Genomic DNA, 21,269 nt, shown 5'->3' with positions numbered 1-21,269 from the left:
CTGCAGCCTCAAACTCCTAGGCTCAAGTGACTTTGCCACCTTGACCTCCCAAGTATGTTGAGATTAGAGGTGCACGCCACCATGTCTCTGCCACGCTGGTGTGCAACAGCATGATTGTGGTTCACGGCAATGTCTGCTTCCCAGGTTCAAGCAATTCTCCTGCCTCAGCCTCCCTAGTAGCTGGCATTACAGGTGCCTGCCACTATGCCTAGCTAATTTTTGTATTTTTAATAGAGATGGGGTTTCACCATGTTGGCCAGGCAGGTCTGGAACTCCTGACCTCAGGTAATCCACCTACCTTGGCCTCCCAAAGTGCTGGGATTACAGGTGTGAGCCACTGCGCCCAGAAAAGATGTTACACACACACACCCCCCCCCCCCCCCATGGAATACTATGCAGCTGCAAAAAAAATGAAATATCTTTTGCAGCAACATGGATGGAAGTAGAGGCCATTATCTTAAGCAAAATTACTCAGAAACAGAAAATCTGCACTTGTACCTCCTCAATATATAAAAAGAAAAAATAAAACATAAAAATAGAACAAAAATTTTATCTTAGCATATATAGAAATAGATTATATATATCATCTATGCAAAATATATATCATATATGATACATCCATACTTATGTACACATACATTAACGCAAATGTATTATATTTAACTCAGTATATATATGTAATGGATACTATATATTATATATACATTATATATACACAGATATACACACAAACACCGACATACGGTACGCATGCTTAAAGAATGTTCAGCTCCCCTCACAGATGGTATGAATTTTTTTTTTTTTTTTTTGAGTCCAGGTCTCATTCTGTTGCCCAGGCTGGAGGGCAGTGGCACAGTCACAGCTCATTGCAGCCTTGACCTCCTGGGCTCATGGCATGTTTGTGCCTTCGCCTCTGATTGTGCTGCGATTATAGGTGTGCACCACCACACCTGACTAGTTGTTAAATGATTTTTTTTTTTGGTAGAGATGGGGGCTGGGGGTGGGGGGGTGGCGCTGGGGGGCTTCCGATGCTGCCCAGGCTGGTCTTGAATCCCCGCACCTCCCAAAGTGCTAAGATCACAGGTGTGAGTCACTGCGCTCCGCCAGATGGTACAATTTTGATTCCTCTCATATTTAACAACACCTGTACCTATCATGGTATTAAATTTATAGCTCATTCTGGTTTAGGGTCAGGGACTTATTTCTTTGGAACGGCAGAGTTCAGCATTTCCTGACCCCCCTGCAAAATAATGCCACTTCATTAAGGCCATAATGACCCTTCCATGTCTAACTCATAGGCACTTTCCTTTTTTGTCTTTCAAGTAATAGGCTGTGGTTTCTCAAGGATTTTTATGCTGTGGTTTCTGAAGGATTTTTGTGATCCTTCCAAAGCAGCTTTTGTTAAGCAAGGTGTTGTGAAATGTGCAGGGTCTGTTTATAAGAAGAGGTAGGTATGTGGTCAAGTTCAGGGTGGGTTCGGTGGAATCAGACCAACCAGCAGCCCAAGCAGAGTGTTAACGCTGCAAATCTGTGCCACGTTCTTCTTCCTGCGTGCAATTTGCAGGCAAAGACATATGCTTAATTGGGTGTGAAACCCGGGCCTTGATTAAAAGGACTTTATGAGGCCGCAGGCTTACATTTCCAAGGTCAGGCCCTAGTGGAGAGGGCGCGCGTTCCGCGGGGAGACACGAACTTTTCCTGAGTGCGCGTTCCTTGCTGGCCCTGAACCCCTCGGCCAGGCAGGGCTTGGCAGGGCCATTTCCTGTCCTAACCAGGATCAAGGGATTGCGCGGCTTGCTGGTGAAGCTTGGCAGGGCCGTGACCTGTCCTAACCAGGCTCAGGGGATGGCGGGGGCCTGCTGGTGTCGCATATGTTTTGCATTCCAGCTCAGGATTTTGCAGCGCATAGAGAGCGGGCGTCACCCCCAGGGGGATATGCCACCCACAAAATGCAGGTGCAGGCTGGGCGAGGCTGTCAGCCAGGGGCCAGAAATCCAAAGCCTGAGCCAGGTTCAGACTTCCTGACTCCCCCTCCCCGTTAGCTGTGGAAGGATGGCTCGGCCTGGTCCCCCTAAAAATGTGTCCGTTCTAACTTAGAGGCCGCTTTGGCTCTCGGAAAGCCCCCCTGACCTGAGGACTGAGGGACTGGAGACCGCTTTCAGTCGCAGAATCGCTGAGATCCCTCAAAACAAAGGCGTTTGCTCTTTGACCCCTTGCTGCTCAATGTGTGGTTGGCCAACCGACAGCCTGGGGCGCCCTGGTTGCGGGTCAGGGGAGCAAGCGTCTAGGCCGTGCCAGGCCCGCATTAAGCACTGTCTGCATTTCCCTGGGGAAAGGGGTGACCAAATATCTAGCTATATTTGCATTTCAAATCCACACGGATAACAGTTTTAAATATAAGTATGTCCAACTATTGCCTAAGCCACACTTACGCTAGGAAAAAAAAATCTTTGCGTTTCTGAAATTGAAATGCGTCTGCACAGTTCTTTAACAGGTTGTCGCCGGGGTGTTTAAACAGTGACCAATCAAGTTTCACACGCTACATTTGGTCGGGCGACCTCTCAAATCTGTCTTTCCCTAGTTCTTTAAATAAATGTTTATTTGGAAAGAATTCTAGATCCACAGGAAGCTGCAAACAAACGCACAGAGTCAAGCCCACCCTTTCTCCCCCTTTCCAAGTAAAAATGTGGAATCACCAGTCCTACGACGAAACCAGGGCGCTGACCTTGTTCCCCAGACCCGGCAGCCCCTCTTGGGGATCCGCGCGCAGCGCGCGTCCTGAGTAGCCAGGCTAATTCCAGCCCCTCTCCTCACCAAACGCCAATTTCACTTTGTATTTTTGAGCTTCAGTTTTGCTGAGCCACGCCCTCCCTGTCCCCGGGCCACCCAGCCTCCCCATCTTCCGGGTTTGGGTGCAGCAACGCGGGTGGCCCGCCAGTGCGACTCCGGGGAGAAGTCATCCTGGGTCCCACCCCGGGGGCGCCCCGGGCGCGGAGGGGGCGTGGGCACCTCCCCAGCGCCGCCCCTGCCCTTGGTGACTGGAGTCGCCTGGACTCCTCGGCTGGGCCGCCGTCCGGGCGGAGCCCACGCGAAGGCGACGCCCCCCAAAGCCCCGCGGCCGGGTGGGGGCGGGGAGAGGCGTAGTCACGCCCAGGCTGCTTTCGCCCGCCCCAACAGCGCGCACGCGGCCACCGAGCTGGAGGAGGCGGCGGGCGTGAGACCGGGAATGCTTAGGGCCCCCGCCTTCCCCGCAGCCATCCAGCACTCGGTGCCCGCCCCGCGAGGCCAGCGGCTGCTCCCTCCCGGGGCTATTGCTGCTAGTGCCGTGAGCACCGCCCAGCCATTGTCTCTGTGTCTCCGTCAGCCGTGCCGAGCCGCGCACCCAGAGGCGAGGGCGCGCATGGGGAGCCTCCGTTGATGCTGCCGCGGCCGCCGCGCCGCCCTCCGAGGCTGCGTCCCGGGGAGTCCGGCTTCCCGAGCGCTCTGGCCTGGCCCGGCACCCCGGACCTGAGTGCCTCCCCATGGAGGCGCCCGGGCCGGCCCAGGCGGCCGCGGCGGAGAGCAACTCCCGAGAGGTGGCGGAGGATACCGCCGACTGGGCGCCCGCGCTCTGCCCCAGCCCCGAGGCGCGGTCGCCGGAGGCGCCTGCCTACCGCCTGCAGGACTTCGACGCGCTGGTCACCGTGGGTGAGTGAGTGCGCGCGGGAACTCGGCCCACAGGGGCTCGCGGCGCGGCCAGGACCCCGTAGTAGGACAAAGGGCCCCGGGTGCCCGCTTCCTGCGGAGGGCCCTGCAGCGGGATCCCCGCGCGGGGCTGCCCTTGCGCCCTGGGTCTCCCCGGGGGCCGCTCGGAGAACTGGAGCGCACCCTCCAGCCCCGGCGAGTCCCCCCATCTGGCTGGGGGCCTTCCCTGGAACGCCGAGGGCTCCTCTGGAAGACCACTCTGTATCCCCAGCGCACACAGCACTCTGGGGCCTGGGCCGTCCGACGTCACAAAACTTCCTGTAGGACATCTCGCCTAGGGTACCTCGTGCGCTCTCCCAGGTAGCGGCCCCAGGGACACGGGCGCGGGGTCCCTCAGGCCAGCCTCCCCGTGTGCCCAGCGGCAGGGTCCTTGGCGGGGAATGTACAGATTTCTCCATGGGCTGCAGGAGCAGCTGGGCCCCGGGGGACAGGTGTTCGTGGCTTTGTGGGGATGAAGACGGCGGAGTTGGGGACGGATCCTAACATGTCCTGACACCGCCTGTGCTCTTCGTCTTGTGCGTCTGAAATGGGTAATTCTTGTATTGGACGCTTTATCCGTTTCCTTTGTCGTCTGTCTTTGAACTTAACCTCGAATGGGCAGCTTGACAGAGGTTTCGAGTTCTCAGTGCGTTCGGATCCGGACACGCGCTGGTTTATGGGGGCAGCCCTGAGTGGGTCAGAATATCCCAGCGGAATGTGGGCGCTGGATTTAAACAGTTGTCACCGGCCCGCCTGTGCCTCTTAGGGACTCTGTATGGCTAAGTGGGGTGTTGGTTGTCAAGAAAATAAATGGGAGAGCGGAGGGGGGTGTCTTGGGTGTGTTGGTGGGGCGGGGGCTCTCAAACCCTCTTAACTCCTGTTTGTCCTCTCATTTTGGAAAGGAGGAAGCTGGGCTGGGAAGCCCAAGGGCTTAAGGTCACACCTTAGGGCTGAGGAAGACCACCGGGCATAGCCTGAGGGCCTTCAGAAGCGCTGAGGAAGAGAGGACTTAGCTTCCTTCAGTGACCTCTTTGCTACTTAGACCTTGAGGGAAGGGCCCACGAGGAAAGCCTGAGTTTGGAAGGACAGAGTGGGACGAGGCCCTCTCTGTTTCTGCGCTCCCTCCCTCCTCCTATCTCATTCTCTCTTTCTCTGTTTCTCTTTCTCTCTCTTTCTGTGACCCTGTTCGTGTATCTGCATTTCTTCTCCTCTGTCTCTCTCTGTCTTTCTGTCTGTTCCCTTACTGTCTTGCTCTCTCTGTCTCCCTGCCTTCTCTCTGCTTTCCCTCTTCTTCTGGTCCCCCATGGAAAGCTGTCCTGGTCTAATCTTAGAGCTGGGTGTGTTTTGCGGGGAAGAAGGGTGGGGCAGGAACCCTGACTGGCGCAGCCGCCACAGTAGGTGGAAATACAACTCGACAATGGAAAATTGATGAGGTCCAGCCGTTCCTTGGCACTCAGCACCAGCGTTTGTCATTCTTTGGGGCACCCACATGGGTCCTTTGGGAAACGTGGAGCTGGGGCTGGAGGCCGGGGCAGAGAGCAGGATGCGGGCAGGAGGGCGGCAGAGGTGAGGAGCTCTCGTGTGACAGGGGGCCACTCAGTTTGACATCAAGTCAGCTTAGGGTACCCAGCGGGTAACCTCATTTTAAAAAATAGATTGTCCTTGTCTCTAGGGACCAAGCTGGCTGGGCAGGGAGGTCAGCTTTTTTTTTCAGTCCAGTCAGTGCTCTCGTAATGAGGATGATGCTGCTTTCTCAAGGATAACTTCCTGTGAGCTCCAACGATGTGACAGGAGAGCTAGGTATCCTACACTAATTGGGCAACAGGAGACCAGGACCCAGGGTGTGTGTGTGTGTGTGTGTGTGTGTGTGTGTGTGTGTGTGTCTGGAACACTCTCTCATGACAACTTCACAGCTTTGGTGACATTATCTGCAGCATTTTATCCAAGCCCCTTTCTTTGTTGTTGGTTAAAGAGCAATGTGAGTATGATTCACCTAAAAGTAGTAGAATAAATTCTAAAAAACCCAAGGGTTTTAGAGTCTTCACGATTGTCTCTCTGAGCCACAATTTACAGCAGCTTTGGACTCTTTTACAAGGCGTGATGGAGAAGAGTGAGGGGCGAGCTTGAGTCTCAGTCTGGAGTTGAAACCCAGTCTGTGTGGGTGTGACCCCTCTTCATCCTAAACTGTCACCGCCGGAATATAAGTTTGCCTTTAAGTGCTCTTTCCCCCTCATTCCTAATTCTCTCAGGCCCCAAACAAGCATCCCCAGAAGTACTGAACTTTTTGGGGGTGGGTGGAGGGGATCTGTATGCAGATTTCCAGTTGAGCAATCCTCTTTTCTATGACTTAAAGCCAATCACAGGCTGGACGTGGTGGCTCATGCTGGTAGTCCCAGCACTTTGGGATGCCGAGGCAGGCGGATCACTTGTGCTCAGGAGTTCGAGACCAGCCTGGTCAATGTGGCAAAACCCCATCTCTACTGAAAAAATACAAAAATCAGCCAGGCGTGGTGGCAGGCGCTTGTAATCCCAGCTTCTCAGGAGGCTGAGGCAGAGGAATTGCTTCCACCCAGGAGGCAGAGGTTGCAGTGAGCCAAAATCACAGCATTGCACTGCAGCCTGGGCAATGGAGGAAAAAAAAAAAAGGAAACTGTCAGTGTTCTAGATAGACCAGTTTTCCTCAAGTTCAGGTAGTTAGGAAGAAAGAGTGCAGTTTGCAATTGTGAAAAATCTGATAATGGATTTTTTTTTTCTTTTTTGTGCATGAAGGGATTCTGTAGTACGTCTGCTTTAAAGGCTGATTTAATAGTTTTAGGAACTTTGGATCAGAACAGCCATATGACTCCTCAGAGAAAAAATGGGTTTCAGTCTGGTTCTTTAAATTTCTTGTTTATATAACCAAGCCGTGCTTGTTCCTATGAGGGAGAACAATTGTGCTTTAAAAAAGGAAAATCTGGGCCAGGTACAGTGGGGCGTGCCTGTAGTCCCAGGTATTTGGGAAGTTGCAGTGGGAGGATGGCTTGAGGCCAGGAGTTCTAGACTAGCCTAGGCAATACAGCGCGACCCTCATCTCTTAAAAAAAAAATAGTAATAATAGGTAGTTGGGCATGTTGGCGCATACCTGTGCTCTTAGTTACCCGGGAAGCTGAGGCAAGAGGATCACTTGAGCCCAGGAGGTCAAGGCTGTAGTCAACCATAGTCATGCTACTCTACTCCAGCCTGGGTGATAGAGCGAGACCCTCTGTCTAAAAAATAAAATAAAATAAAATAAATAAAATAAAATAAAATAAAATAACCTGTCTAAAAAATAAAATGAAATAAAATAAGATAAAATAAAATAATTTATGGAAGTGAAAAACTTACACTACGTAGACAGAAGAGGATGTCTCTCTGTGCAGCAATCCACCAGCCTTATTTTACCAATCTTCCCACTTAAAATGACTGCTTGAGAATTGCTTTCTCTGTATATCAGATAAAAAATACTTAGGTTTGGCCAGGCACGGTGGTTCATGCCTGTAGTCTCAGCACTTTGGGAGGCTGAGGCGGGCAGATCACGAGGTCAGGAGATCGAGACCATCCTGGACAACAAGGTGAAATCCCGTCTCTACTAAAAATACAAAAATTAGTTGGGTATGGTGTCGTGAGCTTTTAATCCCAGCTACATGGGAGGCTGAGACAGGAAAATTCCTTCAACCAGGGAGTCTGAGGTTACAGTGAGCCAAAATCACACCACCGCATTCCAGCTTGGGCAACAGAGCAAGACTCCATCTCAAAAAAAAAAAAAAGACCCCAAAAAACTTAGGTTTTATTCCAAAAGTGTCCTTATTGAATCATTTGGCATCTATAAGCCACTGCTTGTTTCTCATGGGTATCCCCCATGTTAGCCTGTCAGGAAGGAGGTAATTCAGCAGGTAAACCAGTGGCCAGGATTTGGGTCCACATTTCATCTTCCTTTTCTTAACCTAGTTCTACATTTACTCATCTGAAAAAAAGGGAAGTAATAACAGTACCTGTCCTACACGGTTACTATGAGGAAGACTCCAAAGTTCCTGGACCCGTACTAAAATATATGTATTTTGAAATACAGGCTCACAGGAGATTTCAAAAACAGTACCTGGAGTCTCACAGACCCTTCAGCCAGCTTCTCTATGGTGACGTCTCCATATCCATGGGACAATATCAGAACCAAGTCATTGATGTTGGTATATCCCTATTAAAGAGAACACATACCTCGTTCAGCTTTTTTTTTTTTTTTTTTTTTTTGAGACATGGTCTCACTCTGTTGCCCAGTCTGGAGTACAGTGGTGCGAGCTCGGCTCACCCCAGCCTTGAACTCCTGGGTGCAAGTGATCCTCCCACCTCAGCCTCCCAAGTAGCTGGAACTACAGGCATGCACCACCATCCCCAGCTAATTTTTGTATGTTTTGTAGAGGTAGAGTCTTGTTATATTGCTTAGGTCTTGATCTCCTGGTGCCTCAAGTGATCCTCCCACCTCGGCCTCCCAAAGTGCTGGGATTGTATACAGACATGAGCCATCGTGCCTGGCTTGTTCAGCCTTTTACTAGTTTTCAAAAGGTGCTCATTTGTGTTTGCGAGTGTGTGTGTAGAGTTCTGTGCAGTTTTACCCAGTGTGTGGATTTGGCAGCTACCACCCTCCAAACCATGGTGCAGGATGAATTCCCTCACCGCAGACCCCTCTGTCTTCCTCAACACATTTTTTTTTTGTAACTTTCACACGATATACCATCTGAAAATATTTTATATTCTTAAGAGCTAGGAGATCTTCATAATTAATGATGCATGGTTCTGAAATCTAAAGCGCTTGTACTAGTAGTTTTTAATTCTGTCCTTGGTTTTTAGAAATAAGGCTTGGAGTCGCAAGGAAAAACTAGCCCTTAGACAAAGGATTTCTCTGCAAAAAAAATTTATTTCTGCACAGAAGGGTGCCTCCTGTGTGGCTGGTTGCCCCAAGAGCACCCTGAACAAAGGAGATAGAAGTTTTTATTCCTAAGGCAACTCCTGCCCCTGTGTCCTTTCCCCATTGGCTGGGGTCAGACTGCACAATCTAAAATAGACCCGACTGGCTAAACATTTCAACGTTCTTTAATGATAAGGTGGACACATGATTGGAGAGAGGGGAGAGGAGGGAGGGGTCGTCTGTGGCGAACTAGAAAGCCAGTCTTTTCCCAAATAAAGGAAGGAGTGTGAGCTGGTGCTGATAATGCCACTGGTGCTGTGGCATGCCTGGGCATGTAGTAAAGTCAGAAAGAAGAAAAGGAGAAGAAAGAGATGCAGGGGTGGATACTGGGAATTAAAGAATAAAAGGTTGAGCAGGCTGTTTGAAGAGAAACCTTGCCATAGCTCATATTGGTTCTCCTAAATTGGCCAGAATTTTCCTTTGCTCTCCTCGTTGCTGGGTCTTATTAATGCCTTAAGATAGTTCATTCAGGCTGTTGTAGCAAAATACCACCAACTGGGTGGCTTTTTTTTTTTTTTTGAGACAGAGTCTTGCTCTGTCACCCAGGCTGGAGTGTAGTGGTGCAATCTAGGCTCACTGCAAACTCCGCCTCCTGGGTTCACACTGTTCTCTTGCCTCAGCCTCCAGAGTAGCAAACCACAGACATTTATTATTGTTCACAATTCTGGAGGCTGGAGGTCCAAGATGAAGGCATGGCAGATTTGGTGTCTGTTGGGGACCTGCTTCCTGGTTCATAGATGGTGCCTTCTCGCTGTGTCCTCACATGGTGGAAGGGGTGAGGGAGCTCTCTGGGGCCCCTTTATAAGGGCAGTGATCCCATTCATGAGGCTCCAGCCTCACGACCTCATCACCTCCCTAGGGCCTCACCTCCTGACACCATTACCTTGCAGGTGAGGATTTCAACACAGGAATTTTAGGGGGACACAGACATTGAGTCCACGGCATCCCCACCCTGTCTGTCACACAGCATGCTGCCGGGACGAATGGCATCTGAACTGGTGAGATTCTACTGTGTGCATAAATCAGCAGCCTTGTGGGCAGTGTTGACATAGCAATTAGGAGTGTTGTTTGTAGCCTAACAATACACAGAAAGTGGAGCTCAGCCCTTTGATCTTATTTATCTTGTGTGGGTGCTCCGTGTGAGACAGGCTCATGCATGTGTGAATGACAGTTTCCTTTAAGTCACGCAAATGCCAAGAGATGAGATCAAATATTACACGTCAGAGAACATCTCCAAGGATAGAAGTCCTGCCGGTTTCTCCTCTTCATTGTTTATTTCATTTTATTTTTTTAATTTAAGTTAAATTAAAATACATGTTAAATTAAATTTAAGTTAAATTAAGATACATGTGCAGGACTTATTTTAAATAAAAGAGACAGGGTCTCGCTGTGTTGCCCAGGCTAGTCTTGAACCCCTGGGCTCAAGCGTTCCGCCTGCCTCCGCTGCTGGCACATAAATGCCAAGAGTGCAGGGACCTCTGTGTGTTGGAGCCCCTTTCATCTCCCACATCCAAAGAACAGACCCGGCACTTAGTGTGTGCCCAAGACCATCCACCGCATGAATAGAGAAATCAACCCTCCTCATGCGCCTGGGGTTTCCTGAGGTGGGAAACCTTCAGTGCTAGCTGGGAAAGTCGCAGGCAGAGACAGGGACAAGCTGGTCACTCTGTGTGTGAATAAATAAATGAATGGATGATGGCATTATTGGCAGTTGTTCTTTATGACACTCACTGATGCCAAGTACTGGACGGGTACAATATGTACATTAGTTTCTCTATGGGTAGAAGCTCCACCACAACAACATTAGCGTTATTTTCTTTTTTCTTTTTTCTTTTTTTTTTTGAGATGGAGTCTTGCTCTGTCGCCCAGGCTGGAGTACATTGGTGCAATCTTGGCTCACTGCAAGCTCCACCTCCCGGGTTCACGATGTTCTCTTGCCTCAGCCTCCCGAGTAGCTGGGACTACAGGTGCCCACCACCACGCCTGGCTAATTTTTTGTATTTTTAGTAGAGACTGGGTTTTACCATGTTAGCCGGGATGGTCTCGATATCCTGACCTCATGATCCACCTGCCTTGGCCTACCAAAGTGCTGGGATTACAGGCATGAGCCACTGCGCCCGGCTGCCTCTTTTTTTTTTTTTTTTTTTTTTTAAAAGACAAGAGTTTTACTCTGTAGTGAAGGCTAGGGTGTAGTATTACAGCCATAGCTCACTGCAGCCTCCACTTCCCTGGGTCAAGTGATCCTCCCACTTCAGCCTCCCAAGTAGCTGGAACTACAGATGTGCACTGCCACACTCAACTAATTTATTTATTTATTTTTATAGAGTTGGGTATGGCTATGTTGCCCAAGCTGGTCTCGAACTCCTATGCTCAAGTGATCCTCCCACCTCAGCCACAGAAGTAGCTGGGATTACAGGTGTGTCCACCATGCTTGTAGTCTTCTTAATGGAAAGAGGGTCTGAGAGAAGGGATGCTATGTGGCAGTAGGTTTTGCCTGCAGCACGCTGCCTCCTCCCTGGGAATGCAAGGCATGCACACTGGATCAGACGACAAAAGCAATGTCATCTGCAGTTCATGGGCACGCTGCAAAGAAGGGAGATGTTAAACTCTCGAAAGCAGCGGACACCTCCCACCAGGAAGAGACATGGTTTGTGAAAATCAAAGGAGGGTGAAGGCATGACAATCGTGAGCCCAGGAGGTTGAGGCTGCAGTGGGCTGAGATCATGGTACTGCACTGCAGTCTGGGTGACAGAGACCTTGTTTCAAAAAAATAAAAATTCATGGGAAGCCAGGTGTGGAGGCTCATGCCTGTAATCCCAGCACTTTAGGACGCTGAGGTGGGAGGATCTCTTGAGCCCAGGAGCTCAGTATCTGTCTGGGCAATATAGTAATACCCAATCTCAAAAAAAAAAATTTTTTTTTTTTTGAGACAGTCTCACTTTGTCACCCAGGCTAGAGTGCAGTGCTGCAATCTCTGCTCACTGCAACCTCTGTCACCTAGGTTCAAGCGATTCTCCTGCCTCAGCCTCCCAAGTAACTGGGATTACAGGCTCCTGCCACTGTGCCTGGCTAATTTTTGTAGTTTTTATAGAGATGTGGTTTCACCATTTTGGCCAGGCTGGTCTTGAACTCCTGGCCTTGTGATCCACCTGCCTTAACGTCCCAAACTGCTGGGATTATAGGCATGAGCCACCACGTCTGGCCAAAAAAAAATTTTTAAAGTAGCTGAGTGTGGTGGCGTGGGCTTGTATGTAGTCCCAACTACTAGGGAGGCTGAGGCAGGAGGATTACTTGAGCCCAGGAGGTGGAGACTGCAGGAGTCATGATGGTGCCACCGTGCTCCAGCCTGGGCAACAGAGTAAGAGCCTATGTCAAAAATAAAAGGAAGTATCAAGGGAGATGATTACACAGTGCCTGGCACACTGTAGGTCTCCAAAAAATAAACCTTTTTTATCCATCAGTTTCCTCTTCTCTCCAGCATGAAATTGCGTATGTAAAGTTGAAAAGAAAAAAGAGAGAGAGAATCTTTCAAAAAGGTAGTAATGTTGGTGGCATTGTGGTTGTTTAAAACAAACAAACAAACAAAAAACCTTGGGGGAAATACAGAGAAAGCCCCAAGGCAGTCCTTCCAAAAAGCTGAAAGTGCTTTGCTTTGTTTGGAATTGTGACCGAGTTTTCCCTGTTAGAAAAGTCTGTGGTTAGAAGCTTCCTGTTAAGCCAGCTTCCTGGTAAGAAAGTGGAACCGTTGTTTCTTCTGTGTGACGGGTTCCCTCTGCCGTTTCTGTAGGTTGCCTCCCTGTGGTTGTTTACTGTGGTGGGTCCAGACTCAAAACCAGGTTTGGGGCCACCATCATCATATTTGTGTCCCCCACCCCAAGATTCTTATGTCGAAACCCTAGTCCCCAAGATGATGATATTAGCAGGTAGGGCTTTTAGGAGGTGATGAGGTCATGAGGGTGGGTCCTCATGAATGGGATCAGTGTCTTTATAAAAGGGACCCCAGAGAGCTCTCTCGCCCCTTCCACTATATGAGGACACAGCAAGATAGCACTATTAATTAGGAAGCTGGTCTCTGCCAGACTCTGAATCTTCCACACCTTCATCTTGGACTTCCATCCTCCAGGACTGACAGCAGTAAATGTCTATTGTTTCTAAGCCTTGGTCTACTGTGTTTTGTGATGGCAGCCCAAATGGATTTAGATGGGGCTCTATTCACCCCATGCAGCAGGGTCCATGGAAAGGCAGCTGTGATGAGATGATCCATCATTACCTCTTTCATGCAGACTGAACATCTCTGCTTTTCTGTTCTGTTCTCTTCCACTTTTTCATGCTATATTTTCTCAGCATTATTCCTCTTGTTTCTGGCCTCTTTTGAAGTCTTCTTTTCCAGGGATCTGCATTTCCCCCATCCTCTTGAACAAGAAGCTACTGGCCCTGGGTCTCCTTACCTTGCCTCCCACTTGTTACTCATCTCCTTGGAGATGGAAACTGAAGAAGACGAAGAAATTTTAACATGAAGAGGAACATAGAACACACAGATCCCGAGAGATGGAGAAAGCCAACCCAGTGGCTCAGGGAGACAGCTGGGAGGGGAAATGGGGAGGACTGCTGAATGAATATCCAGTCTCCTTTGGGGGCGATAAACATATTTTGGAACTAGATTGAGATGACAGTTGTACAGCACTGTGAATGTGCTAAATGTCACTAGATGGTCAATTTTAAAATGATTCATTTTATGTTATAGTGAATTTCACCTTGATGGGAAAGAAGATAAAGAGGAAGCTGGTGGCTTGAGCCTGTAATCCCAGGACTTTGCAAGGAAAGAGACAGACGCTACAGAGTTTGACGCTACTGGTGGCCAGGTCTTGCAGAGCATGGTGGCAGACTTTTTTTTTTTTTGTTATTGAGTCTAGCTCTGTCGCCCAGGCTGGAGTGTAGTGGCGTGATCTCAGCTCACTTTAACCTCCACCTCCCAGTTCAAGTGATTCTCCTACCTCAGTCTCCTGAGCAGCAGGGACTACAGATGCCTGCCACCACACCTGGCTAATTTTTGTCTTTTTGGTAGAGACGGGGTTTCGCCATTGAGATCATGAGTGGTGGGATTCTTGGTCTTCTTGTTCTGTTTTGGAGATGGAAGCCACAGGAGCCCCTTCGAGAATGAATGTAGGGTGTAACTGTATTAGTTTGCTCTGACTGTCATAACAAAATACCACAGACTGAGTGACTTATTTAATAGAAATTAATTTTCCCACAGTCCTGGAGGCTGGAAGTCTGAGATCAAGGTGTGGGCAGGCCTGGTTCCTCCTAAGGCCTCTCTCTTGGGCTTGTAGATGCTATCTTCTCCCTGTATCCTCACAGGGCCATCCCTCCATTCGACTTTGTGTCCTTATCTCCTCTTTTTTAATTTTTATTTTTTTAGAGACAGGATTTTGCTCTGGCCCAGCCCAGAGTTCAGTGGTGCTATCATAGCTCACTGCAGCCTTGGCTTCCTGGGCCCAAAGCAACGCTCCCACCTCAGCCTCTTGAATAGCTGGGACCACAGGTGTGCACCACCATGCTCAGCTTTTGTATATATATTTTTCCTAGAGATGGAGTCTCCCAATGTTGCCCAGGCTGGTCTCAAATCCTGGCCTCAAGAAATCCTCCTGCCTCAGCCTCCCAAAGTGCTGCGATTACAGGTATGAACCACTGCACCCAGCTTCCTCTTCTTACTAGGATACCAGTCCTATTGGGTCAGGGCCCTCCCTAATGACTTCATTTTACCTTAATTAACTCCTCAAGGACAGCATTTCCAAACAGTCACATGCTAAAGTCTGGGGGTGAGGGCATTGATATATGATTTTTTGGGGGACATAATTCAGATCATAGCCCCTGTGAAAATTGTAATGCATCCAGGGATACATTGGAACTTCTCCTAAAGCAATATTGTAGTGTCACCCCAGTTAAAGCTGGCTTCTTAGAAGATACCCCTTCTTGGTTGACTTCTGCGATCTCTCTCATGTTCCTTCACACTGTCTTAGTCTTGCATGGCTGCTGGAATGAAGGATCACAAATACAGTGGCTTAAACTCACATGCAATGAAGAGATACCTGCACTCCCAGGTTCACTGCAGCCTGAGTCACACAATAACCAAGATAGGGCAACAACCCCTGTGCCTGTCAGCGGATGAGTGGGTGAAGAAAATATGGTCTGTACACAGTGGTGTACTATTCAGCCTGTAAAAACAATAAAGTCCTGTCATTTGCAACAATGTGGATGCAACTGGAGGTCATTATGCTCTGAGAAATAAGCCAGGCACAGAGAGACAAATACGGCATTATCTCACTCCTTTTTTTTTGGACAGGGTCTCACTCGGACACCCAGGCTGGAGTGCAGTGACGTGGTGTCACTGCAGCATCGACGTCCCAGGCTCAAGGGATCCTCTCACCTCAGCCTCCTGAGGAGCTGGGACTGCAGGTGTGCATCACCACGCCAGGCTATTGTTTTGATTTTTTTTTGTAGAGATAGAGTCTTGTCATGTTGCCCAGGCTGGTCTTGAACTCTTGTCCTCAAGTGATTCTCCTAGTTTAGCCTCCCAAAGTGCTGGGATTGCAGGCATGAGCCACCAGGCTCTGCCTGACCTATGTACTTTAGAATTCCAGAAGCAAATCTCGTATCCTGCTGGAGGAGCAAGACGGAAACGCAGGTGCTAGAGGGCAGATTGTTTGCACAGAAACCTGGGCATGTGGATGAATTTGGTAATACTCACGTGTGTGCGGGTAAACTTGGCAGGCCCCTTTTTTTCCAAGGTTCCCTTGTGCAAGAAGAATGAAACCAATGCAACCAATACTTTTAAGAAGCCCCTCCTTTCTGGAGCATCTTCACGCTGCATTTCTCGGGTGGGCATGTTTTCCTGGCATCTCTGATTCTGTGCTGTGTTGGGTGACACAGGATGATGGACATTTTGCTTCCCTATTAGGATCTTAAGTGAAAGTCCAGTTGGCATTTGCATTTGATCTGAGTAGGAGAAAACATGACAAATAGCCATTAGAGGCCAGGCCTGGGGGCTCACACCTGTAATCGCAGCACTTTGGTAGGCCGAGGTGGGCAGATCACTTGAGGTCAGGAGTTCGAAACCAGCCTGGCCAACATGACGAAACCCCGTTTGTACCCAAAAATACAAAAATTAGCTGGGCATGGTAGTGGGTGCCTGTCATCCCAGCTACTCAGGAGGCTGAGGCAGGTGAATCACTTGAACCCGGGAGATAGAGGTTGCAGTGAGCCGAGTCTGTGCCACTGCACTCCAACCTGGGGTGATAGAGTGAGACTCCATCTCAAAAAAAAAAAAAAAAAAAACAACCAAAAACACTCAAAAACACATTAGATGCATTTGAAGCCTCCCAGCTATTCTCCCATGATGGCAGAATAGGCATCCAGGAGACTCACCCTACCCTGTCTGAACACCTTTAGCGAAGATGTAAATGATCTGCAGAGGAGACTCAGGTGCGAGGATGGAAATTCCTTCCCCCTCCAGCACTGATGGCTTCCACCTTCCTGTGGTCTAGGAGACCACACAGAGGTTGTCAGTGTGGGAGGCTGTTGCCAGTATGGTGAGTTTCCTACGGAGGAATTTCCTGTGGGACACCTCTGGGCAGTTCTTCCAGCCTTTCATGTCTTCTGTCAGATGATACAGTGGCCAGGTCAAGGGATTATCATGATTTTATTTGTTTTTTGTTTTTTAGAGACAAGGTGTTGCTCTGTCGCCCAGGCTGGAATGCAGTAGGGGTGCAACCAATAGCTCAGCTGCAGCCTCAAACTACAAGGCTCAAGTGATCCTCCTGCCTCAGTCTCCCAAGTAGCTGGGACTACAGGGACACACCACCATGCGCAGCTCATTCTCTCATAAGATGGAGAGAAGAGAAGAGAGGAGGGCATAAAACTGTCCATATGACTAGTTTGGGCCTTTCCATCCTGCTTAATCCAGAACTGTCAAGTTTAGACCCTGATCATTCTTTAGTATGTTTGAAAAATACGGCTGGGCACAGTGGCTCACACGTGTAATCCCAGCACTTTGGAGGGCCAGGGTGAGAGGATCACTTGAGTCCAGACGTTTGAGACCAGCCTGGGCAACATAAGAAGACCCCACTGCTACAAAGGGGGAGAAAAAATCAGCCACGCATGGGGACGCATGCCTGTGGTCCCAGCTATTCGGGGGGCTGAGATGGGAGGATTGCTTGAGCTCGGGAGGTAGAGGCTTCAGTGAGCTGCGATTGTGCTACTGCACTCTAACTTGTGTGACAGAGTGAGACCCTGCCTCAATTAAAAAAAAAAAAAAGAAAAATAGACCTTCCTTCTATACAATGTCTTCCCTGCTGGCCTCCATGCCCTCGTACCTGTTTAAAAATCCAGTGGAATTTTTCACCAGGACATAGAAAAAGGAAGTTGTCTCACGCAGTTCCTGTTAAATTGCACAAGTCCGCACAGATCCTTGCAACCCACGCTACCATTTACTTAGCATGCGTTGTGTGTGGGCATTACATTATTCTCCGAGGTAGTTATTTTGGATGTTATACTGGGGAGGTACCCCATCAGAGAGATTTGGAGGGCAGCCTGTGGAGGGTTCTTTTAAAATTGTTGACAACTAATTTGGTGGATGTTTTCACCTTGGTGAATCGTTCCCTTGGGAGTCATTTTGCAGAACAAAGGGGTTGCACACAGGTGTGGCCAGAGAAACCTTGGCACAGAAGAAAGAAGTGCTTTGTCATGCTTAGGGCACCTGGGATCTCTTTGGATGGGCAGGCAGAGGGGGACCCTGTGAAGCCTGCCTGCGTTTATTTGGGTATGCATGTTTATGTTGGAGTCTTGGCAATGAGAGGACCAGAGTGGAGGGAACAGAGCTGTTAACAGAAAGGGGTCCATATCCAGACGCCAAGAGAGGGTTCTTGGATCTCGGGCAAGAAAAAATTCAGGGCAAATCCATAGAGTAAAGTGAAAGCAAGTTTACTGAGAAAGTAGAGGAATAGAAGAATGGCTCCTCCATAGGCAGAGCAGCCTCGAGGGCTGCTGGTTGCCCATTTTTATGGCTGTTTCTTGATTATATGGTAAATGAAAGGTGAATTATTCATGCCTCCCCTTTTTGGACTAAATAGGGTAACTTCCTGATGTTGCCGTGGCATTTGTAAACTGTCATGGCGCTGGTGGGAGTATAGCTGTGAGGACAACCAGAGGTCACTCTTGTCGGCGTCTTGGTTTGGGTGGGATTTGGCCAGCTTCTTTACTGCAACCTGTTTTATCAGCAAGCTCTTTATGACCGGCATCTTGTGCTGAACTCCTATCTCATCCCGTGACTTAGAATGCCTTAACCATCTGGGCATGCAGCCCAGCAGGCTTCAGCCTCATGTTAACCAACACCTCTTCAAGATGGAGTTGCTCTGGTTCAGATGCCACTGACAGAGCTAGCTTATAGTTGGGACAATGTCATAGGGAATTATTCTTAAAAGATTGCAAAATCCAGCTTGGATGAGATTCCAGAAATCAAAAGGGTGTTGAGAAAGCAACTTGTCTAGAATTTCCTCTTCATGGGCTGTTGATTCTGTTTGCAATCACACCTTAAGAAAAAAATAGGCCAGGCACGGTGGCTTGTGCCTGTAATCCCAGCACTTTGGGAGGCTGAGGCAGGAGTTAGAGACTAGCCTGGCCAACATCGTGAAACCCCGTCTCTACTAAAAAAATACAAAAATCAGCCAGGCATGGTGGTGCGTGCCTGTAATCCCAGCTACTTGGGAGGCTGAGGTGAGAGAATTGCTTCAATCTGGGAGGCAGAGGTTGCAGTGAGCTGAGATTGTGCCACTGCACTCCAGTCTGGGTGGACAGAGCAACACTCCTTCTTAACAACAACAACAACAACAACAACAACAACAACATAAAAATAGAAGAGGAAATAAGTGACACATAGTGGCTCATGCCTATAATCCCAGGGCTTTGGGAGGTCAAAGAAGGAGAATCATTTGAGGCTAGTGGTTCTAGAGTAGCCTATACAACATAGTGAGACCTTGTCTTTACAAAAATAGAAAAAAATTAGCCGTGTGTATGGTGGGTCTCATACCTATAGTCCTAGCAATTCAGGAGGCTGAGGCAGGAGGATCACTTAAACCCAGGAGTTGGAGGCTACAGTGAGCTATGATGGCGCCACTGCACTCCAGCCTTAGCAAAAGAGCAAGATTCTGAAACGAAAGAAAAAAAGAAACGGACATAAAATATAAAAAGAAAGAAAACAGAAGAAAAAAGAAAAATATTTATATAGAAAGAAATCTGTAAAGATGCAAAACATTCCGTGGACACGAATAGAATAGTTGTTATGCTTGATTTTGTTTATTAAAGCTTTTTTTAGTTCATCCGTAAAGTTTAGTGTTTTCTTTTGAGAACAAATTCTGTCTTGTCAACTTCATTGATTTTCAGGCTGGGCGTGGTCTCTCGACACTTGTAATTCCAGCACTTTGGGAGGTCGAGGTGGGAGGAGGGCTTGAGACCAGGGGTTCGAGACTAGCCTTGGCAACATGGTGAAACCCTATCTTTACAAAAAAAAAATAAACAGATAACAATTAGCCGGGCATGGTGGCACATGCCTGCAGTCCCAGCAACCTGGGAGGCTGATGTGGGAGGATCACTTGAGTCTGGGAGGTTGAGGCTGAAGTGAGCTATGATTGTGCCATTATACTCCAGCCTTGGTGACAGAGTGAAACCATGAAAGAAAAGAAAGAAAAGCAAAAAGGAAAAGAGAAAGGAAGGAGAAGAAGAAAAAAGAAGAAAAAAGTAAAAGAAAATAATATATAGAAAAAGTCAGTAATGTCTCAAAATATTCCCTACACGGTTGAATAGAAATTGTTGTTGGATGTGATTTTATCTGTTAAGGCTTTTGTTTAGTTCATTGTTAAACAGTTCAGTATTTTATTTTGAGCACAGATTCCGGTTTATCAGTTGCATTAATCTTTGCAAAGAAACTACTTTGGGTTTCTTTAATGTTTCTGTGTTGACTTCCTGTTTTCAGTTTCATTGCAGTTTGCTCTGGTTTTTCTTTTGTTTTTCTCCACTCATTTTAGGTTTCTGGAATTTTCCTGAAGCATTGTATGCTGATACAGATTCTGAGCTGGTGCTTTGACTGTCACAAGCCAGAGGGTCCTAGAAGAAGTAGAATCATAACTGAGGAAAACTTAGGAAACCCCATCCGTTCTGCCTTTCAAAGGTCTTCAGGGCAGCGCCACGTTTTACCACCTGATTTTGGTGTTTCACAGTCTGATGTGTTCATAGCTTTTGACTATTAAACTGATTGAGCTCTGCGTTTTTAAAATTTCTGTTACCCTGCTGGTGCTGTTTGAGCTCCAGCTTCCTCCTCTGTGTAATCAGTATCCCTAGTTGCCTCTTTACCCAAAAAGCCACAGAAATAAGTGCAGAGAAAACAGGTTAGCTGCCACCTGCGACAGAAGCGTGTCCTTAAATGTGTCCCGGTTCTCCTGGCCACATCACTCCAGTCTCTGCCTCTGTCTCCAAATGGGGCCTTCTCTTCTGTGTCTCTGTCTCGTCTTCTGTGTCTTTATTTTATTTATTTATTTGAGATGGCGTTTCAATCTTTTGCCCAGGCTGGAGTACAGCGGTGTCATCTTGGCTCACTGCACCATCCACCTCCTGGGTTCAAGTGATTCTCCTGCTTCATCCTCCTGAGTAGCTGGGATTATAGGCACCTGCCACCACCCCTGGCTTATTTTTTCCATTTTTAGTAGAGACAGGATTTCACCATGTTGCCCAGGCTGGTCTCAAACTCCTGTCCTCCAGGTGATCCACCTGGCTCGACCTCGCACAGTGCTGGGATTACAGGCATAAGCCACTGTGCCTGGCCATTTTTTATTCATTCTCTTTTGTCTCTTAGAAGGACACCCGTTGTTGGATTTAGGTCCCACCCTAAATCCAGGATGGCCTCATCTGGAGATTGTTTACTTAATAGAAACTACAACGACCCTATTTTCGAATAAGGCTCTATTCACAGATACCAGGGGTTAGGATGTGGACATATTTTTGGGGGGCACCATTCAACCTAATCCACCCCTCAACCTCAGTACGTCCACTGCGTTCAACATGAACTGTGTCTCCTTCTTTCCCCAAACAGAACAACTTAAGAGACCCTGTGCACCTGTACACCTTGCGTAGGTCATCAGCACTCACTGCTTATATGCCTAAGTTCTAAGCTGTGATCATCTCCACCCTCCCTCTTGCAGCCCAGTTGAGCCCATTCTCTGCCCAAGCACCTTATAAACAGGCCTTTAACCCTCCATCTCCATATGTTTCACCCACTTATTTCATACATGATAGTATTTAATGTTCTTTTACTGATTTTTCCTAGGGTGGAGAATGTCAAGGAAAGGAACTGAGTTTGACAGTTTTAAATTCATACATTCTGCTATCAACATTACTTTGAAACAATTATTTAATGCAGTGCATCGGTTTCATTTAACATAAATTAAACCTATGTAGATGAAATATTTTGATAGTCACATTTTAAAAGGTGAGAAAGTTATATAATGAAATGCATCTCTGT

The 21,269-nt window shown here is 48.2% G+C and overlaps 1 protein-coding gene across 1 annotated transcript in view; it reads left to right on the top strand.

Moving 5' to 3' along the window:
* Positions 1-3,521: 3,521 nt before the first annotated feature.
* Positions 3,522-21,269, top strand: part of PRKY (protein kinase, Y-linked) — a 102,838-nt gene continuing 85,090 nt past the window's right edge. Inside the window, exon 1 of the mRNA NM_001193662.1 lies at positions 3,522-3,687. Within this exon, the coding sequence (NP_001180591.1) occupies positions 3,522-3,687 (166 nt within the window). The remainder of the gene's footprint in view (positions 3,688-21,269) is intronic.

Source organism: Pan troglodytes, chromosome Y (genome assembly GCF_028858775.2).
Source record: "Pan troglodytes isolate AG18354 chromosome Y, NHGRI_mPanTro3-v2.0_pri, whole genome shotgun sequence".
Taxonomy (NCBI): Eukaryota; Metazoa; Chordata; class Mammalia; order Primates; family Hominidae; genus Pan; species Pan troglodytes.
Note: the sequence above shows the minus strand (reverse complement) of the source record. Positions and strands in the feature narration are given on the sequence as shown.